We start from the raw sequence: 24,530 nt of genomic DNA, 5'->3' as shown, positions 1-24,530 counted from the left end.
AGAATGTTTAAGGCAAATATTACATAACAAATTTCACGTGAGGAAAGTGAGTTCTCAACATCGAACAAAATGGAGCTTATGAAAACGTTTGTACTTACACTTTGAATAAAGTTGAAAATGATCGTAATTTCTTGGAAAGAGTAATAACTTGTGACCAATCTTAGTTTTTCCATTATGATCAAAAATTAAGAGCCAATCCATGCTCTGGAAGCACCCAACTTCAGCGAGAGCGAGAAGAGCTCGAATGAGCAAATAAAGAATCGAAGCGATGATAACCATTCTTTCTTGCAAATTCAGGAACTACGTATCTTCACTGGACTCCTAAAGTATTAATCAGCATTACCACCTTGACGTTCTTGTTCAACTCTACTAGGCAATAAGAAAAAAATACCCGAACTGTTGAATAAGAAATTGTTGAATAATAAATTTTGGGTTCTGCTTCAAGAAACGCATCGCCTCATACTTCTTGCTCTGTTAAGCGGTTTCTATCGAAAAACAGCATCCCAGTGTTAGACCACCCAAATGCAGCGCCAGCGTTATGTCAAATTACAATGCAATGTTCCTTTGGACATGCATATAAGATGCGCCGACTACAGCCGTTGTGAAGGACATGAAATGTATTTGCAATTGCGAATATGGACAACCATCAGCTGTATAATGGAATGACGGCAATGAAAATTTGTGCCAGACCGGGACTCTAAGCTGGATTTCCCGCTTATCCCGAGCGGTCGTCTCACCATTTTTTTCTATATTGCTTTTTTCTATTTTATTATCAGAGTGACTTGGTACTATCACGAAATTTCAGTAGACCATAGTGAAATCATCACGTAATATAAGCTGCAATGTTATAATAACAAAACAATAGTAAACGTAGGAAGGAAAAAATCCGAGAACATAGCCGAAAAACCACCACCAACCTCTCACGATACGTATAAACAATTTTTTATAATTTTTATATTTATTTAGTTTATATAAGGAAGGCCAATTGCCTCCTAATGCAAGTTGCCATATATATATATATATATATATATATATATATATATATATATATATATATATATATATATATATATAGTGGAAGTCGAAAGACAACGAATCAGTTTATACTCTAAATAGCACACTAAGAAAAATTCCAATATAATTTCAATTATTGTATACTCTCATGTGTGTGTACTTCAAATGGGTCTGAGCGCTATGCGACTTAACTTCTGAGGTCATCAGTCGCCGAGAACTTAGAACTAATTAAACCTAACTAACCTAAGGACATCACACACATCCATGCCCGATGCAGGATTCGAACCTGCGACCGTAGCGGTCGCTCGGTTCCAGACTATAGCGTCTAGAACCGCACTGCCACACCGGCCGGCTGTACTTCATTTACACACATTTTACAATAGAACTGGAGTGAAACTGAGTCAAAACACTAAACAAAGAAAGCAGGTTAACTAGGAGAGAACAAACCGAAGCAAATCAGATGGGAAACACGCATAACAAGGAAAGCACCTATCATCAGAAAAATGAAATTGATCAACACCTCGGCGACGGAAAACAAGATTCAACATGTTGGCGAAGAGGTCTCGATATCGAGGCATTCGTAAGTACGTCCAGTAGGCCGTGATCATGTACTACATGAAGTTCATGTAATCTTTCCCCTCGCCTTCTACAACATAATGAACGAAGTGTCCCATTAACCACATAACGGTATGGGTTTTCGGCAGTGGAAAGAGAGAAGAATCTGGTCGCAATATGATGTCCGTAGTGTAGAACGTCTCAAAAGATCGAGTAAGGAAGGCCATTTGCCTCCTAATCCAAGACCAAGTTGCCATATGACCCCCAAAAGTAAAGCGATGTCGTATCGTATCTGTAGACGTACAACGACTACATAAATCCGAAATTAGAATTATATTAATACCTTCAGCTGCTAACGGGCGTTGATATATATCAACGGAGACGGGTGAAAAGCTGTGCCCCGACCGGAACTCGAACCCGGGATTTCCTGCTTACATGGCAGACGCTCTGTCCAGCTGAGCCACCGCGGGCACAGACGATAGCGCCACTGCAGGGACTATCTCGCGCACGCCTCCCGCGAGACCCACATTCTCACCTTGTATATCCACACACTACATTCGTAGTGTCCCACCCCAACACACTCATTACTCGTGGAAGACATTCTTACCAATCCCGTAAGAATTCGGGGAATATGTGTGCATCTGCACAGAAGAAGAAGGTCATGGCCGATATTGCCAGAACGATATACTTACATAGATATGGTGACTGTTCTTTCGGAAGAACAGACACCATACGGGAATGTCCCAAAGAACAGACACTATATCCATATAAGTACTTAAATCGGTGTCGCTAAGCCCAATAGGGAAAAGTCGTTCGTTCGTTGCATCAAGTTACTTACCTTATACCAAGAGGACGTTACGCGCCGCGAAAGACTGATATTGCACCAAACTGACGCCCAGTTTGTTTGAGGCGGTCCTCTTTCAACGAGGTTCGGGCAAGGGACTGCTTTCCAACGAGTCTATAGGAATTTCATGGTGAGGACGGGTCTCCATAAAATGTCAGCCCCTAAATAGCTCACCGCGAGATAGAAGTCACGAAACTGTTTCAACTTCTTATTTATGCGACCAACATCAGTAGGGGGTTCAAGACTAGCAGGACGGGCACAGAGAAATAAACGAGACTTGAATGTGTGAGTTTATTGAGTTATCATCAAAACAGTACGTCGCACATATAGCATCTGCGTCTTCCTTCGTATTTCAGCCGGGCCCAACCCCCCAAAGGAACGAGGCTTCGTGACCACCTCATAGCGAAAGATATATCGTTTCCATAAGAAACGACCAGACAGTTGCTGTAGTTTCTTCGCCATCATCGAGGGAAGCGGATAATCTTGGGCCACGTAATAAGCTTTGCGTAAAATGTAAGTATCCAGTATTCGGACTTTCTGGAGCAGAGTAAGAGAACGCCTTTCATCCTCTAGTATCGCTCCCTGAATATTTTCCGTAACATACTTCCAGTTGAGCGTCGCCATTTTGAGTGGACAACGATCAATGATGATACCGAGAGACGTATGCTGATCCACCACAGTAACCCGTGGGACAACGGCGTCACCAAAACCTCGCAAAGTGAGAAGCCTGAATTTGCCTTCATTAAGTAGTACACTTGAACTCTGACAATAATCATCGATTACAGCCTTCAGTCGAGATACCTCCACAGAATTTCGGAGTAGAACCATCACGTCATCCGAGTATGCTGCGAACAGCTAGCATCCAACCTCTCAGCTGGGATGCTAGCATCCGAAGTAGGGGTTACAGAGACAACACAAACAAAGTCATTAACAGCGGGCTTCCTTGAGGCAATCCCCGACGGATATTTATCGGGGGCGTCAGTTGGCCATTAACAACCATCGAAGCTGAAATACCCGTGAACAGATTTGAGAGCACTAACCGTGTGTCAACAGTAAAACCAACAGCTTCCAGAATCCGAAGCAAAAAGTCGTGATTAACACGATCAAACACCTTATCAAAGTCCAGGAAAGTAAGGGCACAAGGGACGGACGTTACAGCAGCAACCGCAACCACGTCACTACACTCGATTACAGGAGTAAGAAATGTACGACCAGGTACGCAGCTTTGATGTTTGGCAACAATCATCTCCATCAGAGTCGACACCCTACTATTAACTACCCTCGCCACAGTCTTATAATCAAAGTTTAACTAAGTAATTGGGCGAAAGCTATCCTAGGGAGCCGGTCCAGGGCGTTTTGGGATTTTTCCCACACTGAATGAGGTCGGACTTACTCCACCCTGTAACACTTCATTCAAAAGAGACGTAAAGGTAGCACCCTACAGCGGCCAAAAGCGCACATAAAATTCTTTGGGAAGTCCATCAAGGCTGGGAGACTTTTGAGAAGGCGACCCCCAATAAGTCTGTAAACTTCCTCAGGCTGAAATTCAGCTAAGAGCGTTTCATTATGTCCAAGTGTAATAGTAGTATCCAAGATGCTGACTAGTGGGTCGCAAGGCGTTGTACTAGACTCATCGATGTCGTAGATGTCTGCATAGGAAAGAGATAGTACACCACTGGCCATTAAAATTGCTACACCACGAAGATGTCGTGCTACAGATGCGAAATTTAACCGACAGGAAGAAGATGCTGTGATATGCAAATGATTATACCATTACGTTTCCGACTTTGATAAAGGTCGGATTGTAGCCCATCGCGATTGCCGTTTATCGTATCGCGACATTGCTTTTCGCGTTGGTCGAGATCCAATGACTGTTAGCAGAATATGGAATCGGTGGGTTCAGGAGGGTAATACGGAAAGCCGTGCTGGATCCCAACGGCCTCGTATCACTAGCAGTCGAGATGACAGGCATCTTATTCGCATGGCTGTAACGGATCGTGCAGCCACGTCTCGATCCCCGAGTTCATAGATGGGGACGTTTGCAAGACAACAACCATCTGCACGAACAGCTCGACGACGTTTGCAGCAGCATGGACTATCAGCTCGGAGACCATGGCTGCGGTTATCCTTGACGCTGCATCACAGGCAGGAGCGCCTGCAATGGTGTACTCAACGACGAACCTGGGTGCACGAATGGCAAAACATCATTTTTTCGGATGAATCCAGGTTCTGTTTACAGCATCATGATGGTCGCATCCGTGTTTGGCGACATCGCGGTGAGCGCACATTGGAAGCGTGTATTCGTCATCGCCATACTGGCGTATCACCCGGCGTGATGGTATGGGGTGCCATTGGTTCCACGTCTCGGTCACCTCTTGTTCGCATTGACGGCACGTTGAACAGTGGTCGTTACATTTCAGATGTGTTACGACCCATGGCTCTACCCTTCATTCGATCCCTGCGAAACTCTACATTTCAGCAAGATAATGCACGACCGCATGTTGCAGGTCCTGTACGGGCCTTTCTCGATACAGAAAATATTCGACTGGTGCCCTGGCCAGCACATTCTCCAGATCCCTCACCAACTGAAAACGTCTGGCCAATGGTGGCCGAGCAACTGGCTCGTCACAATACGCCAGTCACTATTCTTGATGAACTGTGGTATGGTGTTGAAGCTGCATGGGCAGCTGTACCTGCACACGCCACCCAAGCTCTGTTTGACTCAATGCCCAGGCGTATCGAGGCCGTTATTACGGCCAGAGGTGGTTATTCTGGGTAGTGATTTCTCAGCATCTATGCACCCAAATTGCATGAAAATGTAGATGTCAGTTCTAGTATAATATATTTGTCCAAAGAACACCCGTTTATCATCTGCATTTCTTCTTGGTGTAGCAATTTTAATGGCCAGTAGTGTATAACACACACTCTTGAGCAAGAAATGCACGTGCGACGTGAATGAGAAGGTTTTTAATTACGTGGTAGCCAATCATCGCGGCGAGCGGCGCCCAGTCCAGCGCGGCGTCCACGTCGCCGTGCAGCTCGTCCAGGTAGAAGTAGGCCCCCTCGGCCGCCAGGCAAACGGCGCACAGCACGAACGAGACAATGCAGAGCGTCCGGCGACCAATGCGGTCGATTATGAGCGACGCCCCGAGGCTCGCCAGCAACTGGACGGACACGAGAATGATGGACGATATGTCGGCGTCGAGGCCGCTTCCGCTTCGCTCAAATATTTGCGTCGTATAGGCCGAAAACGCCACCGATCCACTGGACATGCGCAAGACAATGAAACCTATCATTAAAAGTAACGTTCTGCGATGCACAGGTACTACCAACACGTCTTTCAGCTTCCCTTTAGTTTCTTGCTTGCGACGTAGGGTCTTGCGCATTTCCACCAGTTCTGAGTCCATCTCCTGTGGATCTAGTTGTCCCTTCAGTCTTGTGAGGGACTTTACCGCTTCTTGTTCCCTGTTGCGAATCAGGAAGAAATACGGAGATTCTGGCATCCAGATGAAGGTGATGACGAAAAAGATGGGAAGAGAACAGCAGATAATTGCTGCGGTCGTAACAGACACGTAGGGCCCTATGCAGTAACTGAAGAGACTACCGCCCTGCAGCAGCACTGAGTGGATTGCTACCGACGTGCCCCGTATGTCAGTGTCGGCGATCTCGCCGAGGTACATGGGTATCACCGTGAGGACGATACCACTGCCCAGGCTCCCGACGATTCTGCCGGCGAGCAGCATCCCGAAGGAGTCTGCGAAGGCGACTATCACCCACCAGGCGAGGAGCGGGACAGCGCTGAGTAGCAGCAGTTTCTTCCGCCCCAGCACGTCGACGAGGTAGGCGGTGGCGAATATGGACACCGGCATGGTCAGCGAGTTGACGGACGCGAGCCACGAGCCCTCGTCTGCGGTGAGTGGAATTGGCGAATCCTCGGACTGAAGGGTTGGAACAGTCGTACCGGACCAGCCCGAGAAGGACCCGTGGGAAGCGTATGCCAGCGACGCTGAAGGAAAGAAGAAAACACCGTCGTCGTTTAACATCCTCGATCACCTGACGTGATCTTTAAAGCAAAGCAATAGTCGATGAGGAACGACAGTACTTGAAGACGGGCCAACAAAACTTTGGCAATCATAATCACGTATTGTTCAAAAGAAGACAAAACTTTCCAGTCCTTATGTTTCACAGCGAGTCACTAATCTTTTTTAATTTGCGATAAAATTCCAATATAGAAGCGGTCTTCCAAAGTGGTCATACACTATGAAGGAATACTCTCAGTTTTCTTTGACAACACCGTTGGTATTGCACTAGGAAAACAGACCATATGACAATATCGGATTCTTCTGACTTTGCACTTTAAATTTAGGAGACGTAAAGATTACACACTGATTTATAAAACTTGCACATGATGTGATAGCGTCACTAACCATAGCTCGCTGAAACTTAGATCGTAGATAAAACAACAGCTGGAGTACAGAAGAAAAGGTACGTGAAAGTGACACGAACATAAAAATTTTTTCAAAGACTATAATTACACTGAAATCCACTGGACATTGCAAAAGGCATGACATCGTTCTTAATAGCGCTTGTTACCACCACGGACGTGAGTCTACGCTCTCCAAATTGCTTCCATGCTGGCCACAAGGTTGGTAAGCAGTTCTTGGAGGGGCGTTCCATTTCCCTAATTCCCTAACAGCGCGGTTGCCAGCGGTTGGGATGGTCGTTGGTGCATGTGGACGTGCTGCGGTTGGCTCTCCAACGCGCCCCTCGCGTGCTTGATGCCGTTTAACTAGGGTATAGGGACAGGCCATTCCTTTGGCCCAATATCGTCTTACTCCAAGAGCTGCTCCAACTGCAGTGTTTGATGCGGTCGCGCCTAGTCATTCATAAATGTGAAGTCAGGGCCGAATGCACCCCTGAAAGAACGCTCGTAGGAAGGAGTACAATGTCACAATAACATTGACTAGTGAGTGTACGGTTTCCAAGGATTTTAAGGTACCCACCTCATCCTATGTGAACGTTTCCCACTCAGACATATGATTACGAAAAAGGAATGCATTCACAGGTTACCAACACTCACAATGTACGTAGAAAACAAATGAATAAGCATACAGACTCTTTTGAGTGCTGAACACGTGAAACTATAGAACTGTTAGTCCTGTGAAGTCTTATATAGGCGTGATGAAGCGGAAATTAGACCAAGCTGCGAAAGACAATGTGGGATCAAAAAAGGTGAAAAACTGACAATAGTGAACATGCAGCCAAGTTTATTTCGACCTCACCGTCCGCTAACAACGAAGAAAAAACAGTAGCTTGCAAAGACGCAAAAACACAGTAAGAAAATAGTTTGCCAATCTTATAAGGAAACACTGGTTTTAAGCTACAAATATCAAAATGTAGGGACGTATTATGTATCCATTTTTCTAGAATGACTGCAGAAGGTGCTTCATAAATAAAAGCGAAACCACGTGTGGTGCGAAATACTATTTGATTGCAGTAAGCTTAAGGAAGAGAAACCAATAATAATTGATTATGTATTAATTAATTATTCATCAATGAAATACCTGGCTGAATGGTTCCTCCCCAAGTTGCTAGTTAATAAACAATAAAAAAAATCATACATGAAAAGACGTAACGCACTGATGCGTAACACAATCCGAAAGATCTCTGACGGTATCATTCTTATACTTGAACGTCTCACAGCTCCGGATCATGTACTTCCTGGCAAGGATTCCAGACTGCCGGTGTTATCTTGACACACCATATATTACTGAACTGTTTATCTGTTTAACATTTTAATTTACATTTTTTTGTTTGAACATCATGTACGAGTGTTCCAAGCCCTTTGGCTCAACACAATACAGAATGCTAAAATGAGTTACTGAGTTGTTACCTCACCAGTAGTCAGAAAGTTTTATAAGACGCAACTCACAACCGTTAACATTTTCATGAATAGTTAATCGATGTCGAAGAATTACTCTTTACAGGAGTTTGCAGCCTTGCATGTAATGTATGGCGAAGCGAAATCCAGGGCCATGGAAGTCGAAAGAATATTCAGAGAAAAGTTTCACAATAAGTATTATTCTAAATGGAACAAATTTGTCGCCCTGGATAGAAACTTACTATGAAGTCGTCCATTAAATCCACTGAAGCTGACCAAGGCTCTTGACGAAGACTGTTATCACAGTGGACTGTAAGGAGATGATGGCGGATCCATTGCGGGAAAAAACGGGATGTATCCTAAAGAATCATCCGATTTGTCGTGTTTATATTTCTGAAACTAATAAACATATACAATGAATTTGGATTTTTAATGAATGGGAAACTCAAAAAGTTTTTTTATTTTTTACTTTTATATACAGCATTTGATCAAAAGTATCCGGACAGCACCAAAAACATACGTTTTTCATATTAGGTGCATTGTGCTGCCACCTACTGTCAGGTACTCCGCCACACACCGTTGGGTGGCTTGCGGAGTATAAATGTAGATGTAGATGTAGATCAGCGACCTCACTAGTCATTGGACTTCGTGAGAGAACAGAATGGAGCTCTCCACAGAACTCACGGACTTCGAGCGTCGTCAGGTGATTGGGTGTCACTTGTGCCATACGTCTGTGCGTGAGAAATTCCACACTCCTGAAATCCCTACGTCCACTGTTTCAGATGTGATAGTGAAATGGAAACGTGATGGGACACGTACAGCACAAAAGCGTTCACGCCGTCCTCGTCCGTTGACTGACAGAGACCGCCGACATTGAAGAGAGTCGTAATGTGTAATAGGCAGATATCTATCCAGACCATCACACAGGAATTCCAAAATTAGGGGAGAGGTGAGGAAACTCGTATTTCATGGTCGAGCGTCTGCTCATAAGCCACACACCACGCCGGTAAATGCCAAACGACGCCCCGCTTGGTGTAAGGAGCGTAAACATTGGACGATTGAACAGTGGAAAAACGTTGTATGGAGTGATAAATCACGGTACACAATGTGGCGATCCGATGGCAGGGTGTGGGTATGGCGAATGCCCGGTGAACGTCATCTGTCAGCGTGTGTAGTGCCAACAGTAAAATTCGGAGGCGGTGGTGTTATGATGTGGTCGTGTTTCTCATGGAGGGGGCTTGCCCCCTTTGTTGTTTTGCGTGGCACTATCACAGCACAGGCCTACATTGATGTTTTAAGCACCTTCTTGCTTCCCACTGTTGAAGAGCAATTCAGGGATGGCGACTGCATCTTTCAACACGATCGAGTAGCTATTCATAATGCACGGCCTGTGGCTGAATGGTTACACGACGATAACATCCCTGTGATGGACTAGCCTGCACAGAGTCCTGACCTGAATCCTACAGAACAGCTTTGGGATGTTTTGGAAAGCCGACTTCGTGCCAGGCCTCACCGACCGACATCGATACCTCTCCTCAGTGAGGTAGTCAGTGAAGAATGGGCTGCCGTTCCACAAGAAACCTTCCAGCACCTGATTGAACGTATGCCTGCGAGAGTGGAAGCTCTCATCAAGGATAACGGTGGGCCAACAGCATATTGAATTCCAGCGTTACCGATGGAGGGCGCCACGAACTTGAAAGTCATTTTCAGTCAGATGTCCGGATACTCTTGATCACATAGTGTAGGTGTTGAATAAGAGCCGACCGGTTCGGCCGAGCGGTTCTAGGCGCTTCAGTCTGGAACTGCGTGGTCGCTACGGTCGTAGGTTCGAATCCTGCCTCGGGCATGGATGTGTGTGATGTCCTTAGGTTAGTTAGGTTTAAGTAGTTTAGATGTTAAGTCCCATAGCGCTCAGAGCCATTTGAATCATTTTGTTCAATAAGCCTCCCTATAGATGCACTGCATATGCCAATGCTGTATTCATATTGTTCCCACACTGCAGCGAGCATGTCTTGAGTTACAGTTCCACAAGATCTGTTACGCGATGTCTCGGTTCATTCATTGTTGTTGGTAATGAAGACACATAAAAATAGTCTTTTATAAACCCCACAAGAAATAAACACCCCCTACTGTCAGGTCCAGTGACCTTGGAGGCCAGTAATGCAATGATGAATAATTTGGTCCAGCGCGACCGTTTCAATGTTCAGTAATTCTTTGACTTAAAAAAATTCCCGTTCATCCAAATGCCAGTGTGGTGGTTCTCCATCCTTTTGCTAAATGAAGTCGTTCGGATCATCAGTCTCCAACTGTGGGAAAAGAAAGTTCTTAAGCGTATCGAGATGTGTGCTTCTTGTAAACAGTGTTCCCGGCAAAGAAAAATGGACCATGCACCTTTTGTCGTGAAACTGTTCAAAACACATTAAGTCCCTCTCATATTGTACAACTTCATGTAAGACCTGAGTTTCTCCTGGCGTATACAACTTTCAAATAACTTCCGGGAATTCAGCCAGGTAACACTTTCAGCGACCGCCGATATTTCGGTGGGAGAACACCCCGCCATTTTCAAGGCAAACTGCAACGGACAGGCGGCGTTCATGCAAATTTAATACCTCGGTTCTCCGACAGAAGCAGGAAAGATAACACACACACACACACACTGAACACTAGTGCCACCAAAGATGACCAAAGTCAGAGCTATCGATAGTGAGACTATGAATTCGCAGGTGAGGCAGCATTGACTCTGTTACTCTGTTTTTTGACAAGGGAGAGAGCCGGATTCCAAACAGAGTTTAAACAGAAACCTCCATCCCTCTTAACGAGGTTGCTCGCTAGTTTAATCTCAATTGCCTCCCTAATGACACTGTCCCAATAGCTGGACGTGCATGCCAATATCTCGGTGTTATTATATAACATGGGGTGACCAGTATCCAAGCAATGTTCGGCAATAGCAGATCTACTTGGCTGCTGTAATCGTGTGTGCCGTTTATGCTCAGTACATCTGTCCTCCACGGTCCTGATAGTTTGACCAATATATGCCATGCCGCAGCTACAAGGAATACGATATACACCCGCCTTACGCAGTCCAAGATCATCCTTAACGGAACTCAAAAGTGCTCTAATTTTAGATGGAGGTTGGTGTTTAGAGAAAGACCAACAGCCTCCTGAAGAAAAGTGGTTTGTAGCAGGACACAATCAAGAGGCTTAACACCTATAGTGCCGTTCCCCCTAGGTTATATGGCCTTCCAAAGGTTCATAAGGAAGGGGTTCCTTTCCGTCCTATAGTGAGTAACATCGGCGCTCCGACATATCGTGTATCCAAGCATCTTGCTTCTCTGTTGAGTCCACAAGTAGGACGGTGTGATCATCATATCAGGAACTCAGCTGATTTTTTACGTCGTTTGGAGGGACTGAGGCTGAATGACTCTGATATTTTAGTGAGTTTCGATGTGGTCTCTCTCTTCACTCGTGTTCCTCTGTCTGATTCGTTGCGGTTAATTGAAGCCAGGTTTGGTGCTGATTTAACTAATCTCTTTAGGCATGTGTTGACATCCACTTACTTTTTATTTAATGACCAGTATTACGAGCAGATAGATGGAGTTGCGATGGGTAGTCCGTTGTCTCCTGTGATCGCAAATTTATTTATGGAAGACTTCGAGGAACGTGCATTGGAGTCGGCGCCTTTAAAACCCGCCTGTTTCTTTAGATACATTGACGATACCTTCGTTGTTTGGCCTCACGGTAGGGAGAATTTGAATGTCTTTCTAGAACATCTGAACTCGATCCACCCGAACATTCGTTTTACGATGGAGGTGGAAGAGGATGGTTGCCTTCCTTTTCTCGGCGTGTTGGTTAGGAGGAAGGATGATGGATCATTGGGACATGCAGTCTACAGGAAACGTACTCACACCGACTTGTACTTACAAGCTAATAGTTGTCACCATTCGGCTCAGCGTGAAGGGGTACTTCGTACCTTGGCACACAGGGCACATGTCGTTTCTGACGCTGAGACTCTGCCAGCTGAGCTGTCCCATCTTGAAGTTACATTCCGTCAAAATGGTTATAGTGATAGACAGATTGAACGTGCGTTGCGCTATCGACCAACTGTACATCGGGTGATTGATGATAATTCTGAGTCAACACCTAAGTCTACTGCCTTTTTGCCTTACGTAGGGAACACGTCCAATAAGATCGGTCGTATTTTGCGGAAATACGATGTGAAATGTGTTTTCCGACCTCCATCTAAAATTAGAGCACTTTTGAGTTCCGTTAAGGATGATCTTGGACTGCGTAAGGCGGGTGTATATCGTATTCCTTGTAGCTGCGGCATGGCATATATTGGTCAAACTATCAGAACCGTGGAGGACAGATGTACTGAGCATAAACGGCACACACGATTACAGCAGCCAAGTAGATCTGCTATTGCCGAACATTGCTTGGATACTGGTCACCCCATGTTATATAATAACACCGAGATATTGGCATGCACATCCAGCTATTGGGACAGTGTCATTAGGGAGGCAATTGAGATTAAACTAGCGAGCAACCTCGTTAAGAGGGATGGAGGTTTCTGTTTAAACTCTGTTTGGAATCCGGCTCTCTCCCTTGTCAAAAAACAGAGTAACAGAGTCAATGCTGCCTCACCTGCGAATTCATAGTCTCACTATCGATAGCTCTGACTTTGGTCATCTTTGGTGGCACTAGTGTTCAGTGTGTGTGTGCGTGTTATCTTTCCTGCTTCTGTCGGAGAACCGAGGTATTAAATTTGCATGAATGCCGCCTGTCCGTTGCAGTTTGCCTTGAAAATGGCGGGGTGTTCTCCCACCGAAATATCGGCGGTCGCTGAAAGTGTTACCTGGCTGAATTCCCGGAAGTTATTTGAAACTTCATGTAGTATTTCCGTACCCCATATTCTAATATTAGACGTTTCACCTTTCGATTTAAATGGAATGTAACCTCGTCACCAAACACTAAGCGTGGAAGAAAACTGTCATCTTCCACCTTGCCAAGAACGAAATTACAGAACTCCACACATTCTTGTTTGTCACCTTCACGAAGAGCTTGAAGCAGTTGAATTTTATATGGTTTCATATGTAAACATAGATGCAAACACGCCAGACGAACATAGGGGGCATGTTGATCTGTCGAGCTGCACGGCGAACTGTTTTCTGCAGAGTCCTTGTGAAACGATAGCAGACGCGTTCGATGTCTGTATGAGACACTTGGGAACGGCTCGGCGATATGCCTTTACACAAACAACCTGTTCCTCGCAACTGTTCACGCCAGCGTTTAATTCTGCGTGCTGTAGGAGGGTCCACATCATATCTAGTACGAAAGTCACATTGAACAGTTGTTTCTGAACAGCACTGCTCAAGATGTAGAACACACAACGCTTTCTTTTGTCCCGATACACTTTTTAATAGAACTGAGGTGAGCGCGCACTACTGCTACCTAGCGAGAACCATGCAAACCTCGAGTGTTTGCTATTTCCAACAGTATGTTGTTCACGCACATACCTCAAATAACATAACCAGTTATGCTTTCATAATGAGATTTTCACTCTGCAGCAGAGTGTGCGCTGATATGAAACTTCCTGGCAGATTAAAACTGTGTGCCGGACCGAGACTCGAACTCGGGACCTTTGCCTTTCGTGGACAAGTACTCCACCATCTGAGCTACCCAAGCACGACTCACGCCGCGTTCTTTCTCTACTTTCCCGTTCCAGATGAGCAATACATTCATTCCTTTATATTCTTAAGATACAAATGTGTGTATCTCATAGTTCATACTAATGAAAGTACTTTCCTATGTGTTTTTTTCACGATTCTTGTTAAAACGAAATTTCTACAGCTACATCTACATTTACACTCCGCAAGCCTCCCAACGGTGTGTGGCGGAGGGCACTTTACGTGCCACTGTCATTACCTCCTTTTCCTGTTCCAGTCGCGTATGGTTCGCGGGAAGAACGACTGCCCGAGAGCCTCCGTGCGCGCTCGAATGTCTCTAATTTTACATTCGTGATCTCCTCGGGAGGTATAAGTAGGGGGAAGCAATATATTCGATACCTCTTCCATAAACGCACCCTCTCTAAACATGGGCAGGAAGCTACGCCACGATGCAGAGCGCCTCTCTTGCAGAGTCTGCCACTTGAGTTTGCTAAACATCTCCGTAACGCTGTCACGGTTACCAAATAACCCTGTGACGAAACGCGCCGCTCTTCTTTGGATCTTCTCTATCTCCTCTGTCAACCCGACCTGGTACGGATCCCACACTGACGAGCAATACTCAAGTATAGTGTTTTATAAGCCACCTCCTATGTTGATGGACTACATTTTCTAAGGACTCTCCCAATGAATCTCAACCTGGTTCGCGCCTTACCAACAATTAATTTTATATCATCATTCCACTTCAAATCGTTCCACACGCATACTCCCAGATATTTTACAGAATTAACTGCTACCAGTGCTTGTTCCGCTGTCATATAATCATACAATAAAGGATCCTTCTTTCTATGTATTCGCAATACATTACATTTGTCTTTGTTAAGGGTCAGTTGCCACTCCCTGCACCAAGTGCCTATCCGCTGCAGATCTTCCTGCATTTCGCTGCAATTTTCTAATGCTGCAACTTCTCTGTATACTACAGCATCATCCGCGAAAAGCCGCATGGAACTTCCGACACTACCTACTAGGTCATTTATATATATTGTGAAGAGCAATGGTCCCATAACACTCCCCTGTGGCACACCAGAGGCTACTTTAACGTCTGTAGACGTCTCTCCATTGATAACAACATGCTGTGTTCTGTTTGCTAAAAACTCTTCAATCCAGCCACACAACTGGTCTGATATTCCGTAGGCTCTCACTTTGTTTATCAGGCGACAGTGCGGAACTGTATCGAACACCTTCCGGAAGTCAAGGAAAGTGGCATCTACCTGGGAGCCTGTATCTAATATTTTCTGGGTCTCATGAACAAATAAAACGAGTTGGGTCTCACACGATCGCTGTTTCTGGAATCCATCTTGATTCCTACAGAGTAGATTCTGGGTTTCGAGAAATGACATGATACTCGAGCAAAAAACATGTTCTAAAATTCTACAACAGATCGACGTCAGAGATATAGGTCTATAGTTTTGCGCATCTGCTCGATGACCCTTCTTGAAGACTGGGACTACCTGTGCTCTTTTCCAATCATTTGGAACCTTCCGTTCCTCTAGAGACTTGCGGTACACGGCTGCTAGAAGGGGGCAAGTTCTTTCGCGTACTCTGTGTAGAATCGAATTGGTATCCCGTCAGGTCCAGTGGACTTTCCTCTGTTGAGTGATTTCAGTTGCTTTTCTATTCCTTGGACACTTATTTCGATGTCAGCCATTTTTTCATTTGTGCGAGGATTTAGAGAAGGAATTGCAGTGCAGTCTTCCTCTGTGAAACAGCTTTGGAAAAAGGTGTTTAGTATTTCAGCTTTACGCGTGTCATCCTCTGTTTCAATGCCATCATCATCCCAGAGTGTCTGGATATGCTGTTTCGTGCCACTTACTGATTTAACGTAAGACCAGAACTTCCTAGGATTTTCTGTCAAGTCGGTACATAGAATTTTACTTTCGAATTCACTGAACGCTTCACGCATAGCCCTCCTTACGCCAACTTTGACATCGTTTAGCTTCTGATTGTCTGAGAGGTTTTGGCTGCGTTTAAACTTGCAGTGAAGCTCTCTTTGCTTTCGCAGTAGTTTCTAACTTTGTTGTTGAACCACGGCGGGTTTTTCCCGTCCCTCACAGTTTTACTCGGCACGTACCTGTCTAAAACGCATTTTACAATTGCCTTGAACTTTTTCTATAAACACTCAACATTGTCAGTGTCGGAACAGAAATTTTCGTTTTGATATGTTAGTTAGTCTGAAATCTGCCTTCTATTACTTTTGCCGAACAGGTAAACCTTCCTCGTTTTTTTATATTCCTATTTACTTCCATACTCAGGGATGCTGCAACGGCCTTATGATCACTGATTCCCTGTTCTGTGCTTACAGAGTCGAAAAGTTTGGGTCTGTTTGTTATCAGTAGGTCCAAGATGTTATCTCCACGAGTCGGCTCTCTGTTTAATTGCTCGAGGTAATTTTCGGAGAGTGCACTCAGTATAATGTCACTAGATGCTGTGTCCCTACCACCCGTCCTAAACATCTGAGTGTCCCAGTCTATATCTGGTAAATTGATATCTCCACCTAAGACTATAACATGCTGAGGAAATTTATGTGAAATGTATTCCAGATTTTCTCTCAGTTCTTCTGCCACTAATGGTCCTGAGTCGGGAGGTCGGTAAAAGGAGCCAATTGTTAACCTAGCTTGGTTGTTGAGTACAACCTCCACCCATAATAATTCACAGGAACTATCCACTTCCACTTCACTACAGGACAAACTACTACTAACAGCGGCACCACCGGTTGCATGCAATCTATCCTTTCTAAACACCGTCTGTGCCTTTGTAAAAATTTCGGCAGAATTTATCTCTGGCTTCAGCCAGCTTTCTGTACCTATAACGATTTCAGCTTCGATGCTTTCGATTAGCGCTTGAAGTTCCGGTACTTTACCAACGCAGCTTCGACAGTTTACAATTACAATACCGATTGGTCCCCGCATGTCCTGACTTTGCCCCGCACCCTTTGAGGCTGTTGCCCTTTCTGTACTTGCCCGAGGCCATTTAACCCAAAAAACCGCCCAGTCCACGCCACACAACCCCTGCTACCCCTGTAGCCGCCTGCTGTGTGTAGTGGACTCCTGATCTATCCAGCGGAACCCGAAACCCCACCACCCTATGGCGCAAGTCGAGGAATCTGCAGCCCACACACTCGCAGAACCGTCGCCTCTGATTCAGACCCTCCACTCGGCTCTGTACCAAAGGTCCGCAGTCAGTCCTGTCGACGATGCTGCAGATGGTGAGCTCTGCTTTCATCCCGCTAGCGAGACTGGCAGTCTTCACCAAATCAGATAGCCGCTGGAAGCCAGAGAGGATTTCCTCCGATCCATAGCGACACACATCATTGGTGCCGACATGAGCGACCAGCTGCAGATGGGTGCACCCCATCCCCCTCATGGCATCCGGAAGGACCCTTTCCACATCTGGAATGACTCCCCCCGGTATGCACACGGAGTGCACATTAGTTTTTCTTCCCCTCTCTTGCTGCCATATCCCTAAGGGGCCCCATTACGCGCCTGACATTGGAGCTTCCAACGTTGTTGTCACAATGTTGGTTTAACTTCCACCTAGGTTTTAGGTAACAAGTATTGCTATGTATTTTAATGCGAACATTTTAGGTTAGGCTTTACCGTGACTGTTATTGACATTAAATGAAACAACAAGTTTACTGTTACCAGTCGATAGAGAGTGCCACAAGTTCCTCCAAAAAATCGTAACACAACACACCCTGAAATGCCGTATTAACAAATGTAAATCCACCTGATGATGGAGGGTTAAACCTTTCAAACGCGTGTGGAGATAAATAAACAGTGACAGGTAACAGGTAACTTGGTGTGTATTTTAAAGAGTAAGATATACTGTAGTCCCAGATACATACAGAATACTTCACCATGAAGTGGGTAAAAAACAGACAGCTGCAGATTTACGTGCAAATTTACGACAACATCAATACACTAAGGTATAACCGCAGCAATTGTAAAACAACAGAAAACCCAACTGCTTTCACATCAGTTGTTATAGTGTACGAAATTTCTATTGGTGCCATTCAAATGAAAAAAGTTGAATGGTTCAACTGATGTCACACAAAACTTCTGTCTCTGGAAAACCAGCTTCAGAGCACCACTGTCTGTGCTTACAGCCAAAACTTAATACGTCTGAGCTTCTTTAAAAGGAATAGTTCCATACGTGCGAACTACCATATAATAAGCGGATAACTAGTAACAAAGTAAAACTCAGCATTGAGGGACAAACTAGACCTGCATATACATCTACATTCCGCCAACCACCTAAGAGTATTTGGCGGGGGGTACCTCTGGTACCGGTATCGCTTATCCCCTTTGTTGTCCCCTTCGTGGGTGAAAAGCTGGAAGAACGCCTACCGGTAAACTGCCGTACGGGCTCCAGTTTCCCTGTTTTCATCCTCTTGGGCATTCGTGAGAGGTGGATGTGTGTATTTAACAGTGATGCACAACCATTGTCTTCTAACGTCCGACTCTAGAGTTTGTTGTGCATCTCCGTAACGTTATCGCGTACACTAAACGAACCCAGGCAGCTACGAGCCACTCCTCGTTGCATCTCCTTTATCTTTGCTGTCAATCCAATCTGTTAAGGATCCCAGAAGACGAACAGTACTCAAGAATCTGCAAAGCAGGCGTTATGCAAGCCGCTTCTTTACTGGAGCAATAATGTTTCCTTCCACTGGATCTCAGCCTGGTATCTGCTATTCCCACAGCAAGTTTGATGTGATCATTCCATTCTAGGTTTCAACGATCGGTCAGTCCTAAATATTTTACAGGTCTAATTCTTTCCAGTGATTTATTGCCAACATCATAACCAAAGAGTGACGGGTTTCTTCGCTTATTTAACTACAGCGCGTTATTTTTATTGGCTCAGGGTCAACAGCCGGTCCCTGCACCTGTCATCGATCCTCTTCAGGTCTTCCTCCAAATGCTACAGTCTTTGGCGATGCACCTGCTGTAGGCAACGGAATCGTCCACAAACAGTCTCACATATCTAACAGTCCGCCGGTGTACTGCCGAACCACAGTGTCCATCGGGTACAATACTTTGGCGATCAGACATGTCGCCATCGCCAGGTGCGCTGAGGAACTGAGCTCATTAGCGCTGCAGAATATACTGGGGCATCAAGGATTGACCAGTCTGAAAATAGAAGTTCAAGCCATGCGGCTACACCTTCAATAATAAAAACTGACATTAAAACAATAGCTTTTCGGTTGTCATATTTTTTTCTGCTTTTAAATGATTTAAAATACGTTAGCTGTGTGGTATTTTTTGTTTTTTTGTTTTTATATTTTTTCTTTTTTTTCTTTTTTTAATTTTTTAATTTTAATATTTTTTTTCTCCACTCGCTCATTTATTCACACAATATATACATTGTACTCACACATACATATACAGTTAACACATTCTCACACTCATTCATTCACCTTTGATAAAATAATATTAATAAATACATAAATGATAAATACAATAAAATAAGATTTAAAAAAATAATTAAAATAAAATAAATTGAGTTAAAATAAAATAAAATAAAAATTTAAATTAAAGTAAAATTATTAAATTGTTAAAAAATTAAAATTATTGAAATTGTATAAAAAGTATATACACAAGATGTGGCATCTCATTATTCACGTAGGTCATCGGGCCATCTAGTGGAAGCCAGGTAGTGCACCCTGTGTCCAAGTTGTCGTACAAGTTCGTTATCTGACTGTTGCGTGTTTTAATAGAAGGTTTTTGCACTGGTTCTAAATCGGTATTTCAAATAGGGTACCCCTGTGGGTTGGTGAAGTTCATTCGTTGGGAACCGGTATGGAAGATGGAGTGCTCTTTTCAGAGCACGATTCTGAATTCTTTGTAGCCGTTGTATGTGGGTTGGAGCAGCATTGCTCCACACGACAGCAGCGTAGTCTAAGATTGGTCGCACCAGTGTGAGGTACAATATCACCCCCAGTCTTGATGGTAGTGTTGACGCTGGATTTAATAATGGGTAGAGCTGTACCATTCTTCTTCTGGCTTTCTCTCGAATATCTTCTATATGAGGTTGCCATGTCAATCGCCTATCAAGGGTCACACCCAAGTATTTTGCTGTTTTTGACCACGTAACTGGGGTGCCCCTTATCTCAATGGGCTGGATGTTAGGTGGAAGTGGTCTTCTACAGATTGCTATTGCCTGCGTCTTTGTGGCGTTGAGAGACAGTCGCCATTTCGTTGCCCATTCACTCAGCTTATTACATGCTTGTTGCAGTCTTGCCTGGAGGTGTGCAGCATTCATACTTCGGGAGTAAATGGCTGTATCATCGGCGTAAAAGGATAGGTGTGCTCTGGCCGTCGATGGTAGGTCGGATGTATACAAGATGTACAACAGTGGTCCCACAACACTGCCCTGAGGTAGTCCTGCTTTGATTGGTCTGGTGGACGATATGCCATCTTGAGTGCGGACATGAAAAGTCCGGTTTTCTAGATAACTCTTCAGGAGTGTTGCGTGACACAGGGACCCCTATATCTAGGAGTTTATAGAGGAGTCCCTCGTGCCACACGCAATCAAAGGCACGAGAAACATCCAGAAATACAGCCCCGAAGAATTCTTTCCTTTCCATGGCGCTGAATGCTTCCTCAACTAGGCGTAGTAGCTGCTGGGTGGTGGAAAGGCCTTGGCGAAAGCCGAACTGGACGTCTGGTATCAGATGCTCTGCTTCCACATGCTGTTGAAGTCTCTTTATGTGTAAACGTTCAAAAAGTTTCGATATGGCAGGTAAAAGACTGATTGGTCTGTAACTAGCAGGTGATCGAGGGTCCTTTCCTGCCTTCGGTATGGCGACGACCTCAGCATGTTTCCATGGCCAGGATCTCATTGAACGCGGCCGCTATTATTGGTACTGCAGTAGGTGGTAATTGCTTCAACAGCTCATTAGTTAGAAGGTCTGGTTCTCCAGCCTTCTTTCCGTTTAATTCTTCGAGCTGTTTTGTAACTTCTGCTGTCGTGATCGGTTGAATGTGGTCATCTTCGGCTCGACTGGCGAGTAATCTTGGAAGTCTCTCGTTGACTAGGCCGATGTGGTCAGCGTCGGCAGGGTCATTCATCAGTGTGAAGTTTTTTGCGAATACATCTGCCAAAGCATTTGCTTTGGCATCTTGTTCGCTGATTATATGGTTGCCCACATGTAGTGGGGGTAACTTCTGTCCGCTTCTTAGTAGAGACTTCGTCATCTTCCAGGCCGATTGGTCTTGTAATTGTAGCAGTGCAACCTTATCTGCCCAGACTTGATTCCTGTTTTTTTCTACTTCTGCCTTAATTTCTCGCTGTAGTCGATTTACTAGGCGCTTTGTGGCTGGATTGCGCGTTGCCTGCCATTCTCTGACTGCTCGGTTTTTTTCCCTGATGGCTGCTATGATAGGTGGGGGCAGTTGGTGAGTTTTTGGTGGTATAGGCCGTCTCGGAGGTGTAGCTTCTGTTGCAGCGTCTAGTGCTTTAGATGTTAGGTATAATAGAGTGGCTTCTGCTCCTGCTGTCCCTGGGTCTGGTGCATCCAGGAGGTCTCTTCCAAGCAGTTGACGATGCATTTCCCAGCTGATTCCTCGAATATCAAGATAGTGTCTAGGCGGTTTATTGATGCCGACGAGGTCGACATAAAAAATGACAGGTTCGTGGTCAGATGTAAGGGCCCTTCTGGTAGTGGCAGTAACACCATTGGGAAATCCCTTAATGATGGCTATATCCAGCACGTCACTCTGGCCTCTATTCGGAAAGCAAGTGGGGTCGTATGGTCCCACGATGATGGCGTGGTTTCTTTCAGCAACTCGCAGGAGACGACGTCCGCTGATGTTAGTGATGCGGCTATTCCAGTTGGTATTTTTGGCATTAAGGTCACCAGCAAGAAAAAGATTTCCTTGTTGTGACAGTAGCACCTCAAAGTCTGCTTCTTCTAGATGGCCACGGGGGGGCCTGTACACTGCAATGAATTGTATGGGGCCTCTTGATGTCTGGACTGCAACTGATGTGGCTGCTACTGTGGTAATGCTGGAAGTGGCAGTTGGTGATGCATCAAGGAGTTTCTTACATATACTGCTGTTCCTCCACCAGCAGTCGGCCGGTCCGTCCGGAAACAGCTGTACTTGGCGATTCGTACTTGGATGCCGGGTTTCAAGTGTGTCTCGGTGACCAGGCACACGTCGATTCTTTCATATTGGAGGAATTGACGGAACTCTCCTACTTGATTGCGAATTCCATTGGCGTTCCATGTGCACACAGTTAGCCCAAATCTAGCTGCCATATTAGGTGGTGGAGGTTGGCTGTGGAATGGCCTGTAGGGCAACTTGAACTACAGCAGAAATCTGTTGCGGAATAGTAGCCATGATAGCCTGGAGGGCATCAGTGATAGCTTTCGTCATGACTTGCATGACTGAGGTCAGATTAAACTCTTGGCAGGAAGTGTTGTGTTGTGCCTGAGTTGTTGGCGGTCCGCCACTGATTATGTGCTGCTGAGGTGCAGCAATGGAGCTGGGCGATGGGGAGTAAACTGAGTACGCCTACGGTGGCGTAGGTTGATTCTCTGTATGCCTGCAGTGGAGGCATTGGCCTTAGAGGATGAAGCATTATTGGTGTTGGTTGTTGCTACATTTGTATATCTCCTAGCAACTGCAATAGCAGCATAAGTGAGACCCTGGTGAGTGGTTGCCTTTTGTCTAGTCCTATGGGCTTTAATGACTTCACAGCCAAGGTAGCTAGCAGGATGAGCTTTGTTGCAACGGACACACGTGGGAGGAGTGTCTTTGTCCTTAGGGCAATCTTTGGAAGTGTGTTCTTGGCCGCACTTCAGACACTCGAAGGGCATTGCACAGTGTCTGGCTACATGGCCAATGCCTTGGCATCGACAGCAGCTGGTGGGGCCAAGTTTGCCCCGAGGTTCCTCGACTGTGACGTCTGTGTTGGCTATGATCTTCATTGTCAGTAATTTTCGGTTATCTGGTGTGTTGGTGAGCACTACCATAAAGATGGGGGGTGTCTTCATGAGTTCTAGGCGGTTGCACTCTGGAAATTGACCTGGGGACAATTCCGATGGCTTCCAGTTCTTCCCTCAGATCATCACACGAGAAACTGAAGGGAAACCCTCGAATGACTTTTTTGATGGGCTTGTCAGGCGAGTAGGTATAAAATCCCCATTGCCTTTTTGAGATTTCTTCTGTGACTTTCATAAAATCCGTAGTATTTGCGGTTTGAAGCTTATAGAGGTCTTTACCAGCTGTTCTGAATTGAAAAGGGTTGCAAAGAAGGCCCTTAATAGTTTGCAATAGTATCGTATACGGCTCCTTGAATTCAATGATGATGGAAGGAGGTTTCTGTGCTTTTGTAGAAGTCTGGGCCGTGGTAGCCAAGGTGTCACTTTGGTCGGTTGGTTCGGCGTCCATAGCGGCGAAAGAGTTGTTTGTTGATATGGGAGCAGCACTCGTGATCTTTCGGGCAGGAGCCGTCCGAGTGGCTGGAATGAATCCCTCCTCATCGGCGATGGGGCGGGACTTCTTGTGTCGGTTTTCGCTAGCTGACGAGTTCGGGGTTGTCTCGTCCGCCTTTTTCCTCTTGGCAGGTCCAGGAAGTTCTTCTGTTGGTGTAGAACACATGATAGTCGTTGGCATCAAGTCGGTAAGAAGCTTCAAGCTTTCATTTGGATCTTGCTCGGCTTGGTTGGACGTTGCATTTCCAGTGTGATGCAAGTCAGTGTCTCTCTTGGCGTCGAGTTCTTGCTTCTTCTTCGAAGCCTCGGACGAGCGGGGCGCCTTACGCGTGTCAGTCATAGTGCCAATAAAGGCGAAGAGATTTGCACACAGAGGAAGGAAAGCTAGCCTTGGCCTCTGCGAGCGCGGGCTTGTCCCATGCGAAGAGGGCCCAGACTCGCAAAATCCCTCACTAACGGTCCCTAGGTGTGCAGTGTTTTATTCCTGAAGAAAGCACTGCACAACCAACAGGTACAGGAACACGACGCGTGTGCACGACGACGTCCGGTACTGCCTTGACAACGAGAACGGTGAGAGCTCATTAGGGTGCGCTGTCCACTTATATTCCTTCCCGCCGCAAGCAGTTCCATCCATGGTCCGCACCCGAGGACGCGCTTCTGCAGCCTCGGAGGCGTTTCCGTCGGTGTGCGTGGTAGCGTCTAAGTAGTTGCTCTATCCGCCCTGGTCGCCAAATCGTGTCGAATTCTGTTCGCTGGAAAGCCCTGAATCCAGATAGAAATCTAATCTGATACTCGATAAACTCGTATATTGTTAATGAATTAAGAAGGATGGGTCCACCGTTTTGCCAGTAAACAAAATTATTGTCATTTTAGAGTGTTGAATAGTGTTTTGTTACATAGTACCCGATACCTTTCTACCAGATCGATAGCTTTTTGGACATGGTAATTTTTTTCTGTTATCGGAAATCAGTACACATGATCACTGTGTTATAGGATTTGGAGGTCTCTTTCTATGTCATAGGAGCAGAAACACACTGAAAAGCGACAGCAAGAATTCTATGCTTGTAAAGCACCTCATCA

The 24,530-nt window shown here is 45.4% G+C and overlaps 1 protein-coding gene across 1 annotated transcript in view; it reads right to left on the bottom strand.

Annotated features, from left to right (window-relative positions):
• The window catches only part of LOC124590025 (facilitated trehalose transporter Tret1-like), a 31,605-nt gene extending 7,815 nt beyond the window's left edge, over positions 1-23,790 (bottom strand). The window contains exons 1-2 of the mRNA XM_047131620.1: positions 23,238-23,790; positions 5,389-6,419 (exon numbers count right to left, since the gene is read on the bottom strand). Of these exons, the coding sequence (XP_046987576.1) occupies positions 5,389-6,419; positions 23,238-23,790 (1,584 nt within the window). The remainder of the gene's footprint in view (positions 1-5,388; positions 6,420-23,237) is intronic.
• Between the last annotated feature and the right edge of the window lie 740 nt (positions 23,791-24,530).

This window comes from Schistocerca americana, chromosome 1 (genome assembly GCF_021461395.2).
Source record: "Schistocerca americana isolate TAMUIC-IGC-003095 chromosome 1, iqSchAmer2.1, whole genome shotgun sequence".
NCBI lineage: Eukaryota > Metazoa > Arthropoda > Insecta > Orthoptera > Acrididae > Schistocerca > Schistocerca americana.
The sequence above is the reverse complement of the archived record's forward strand: the minus strand, read 5'-3'. Positions and strand labels throughout refer to the sequence as shown.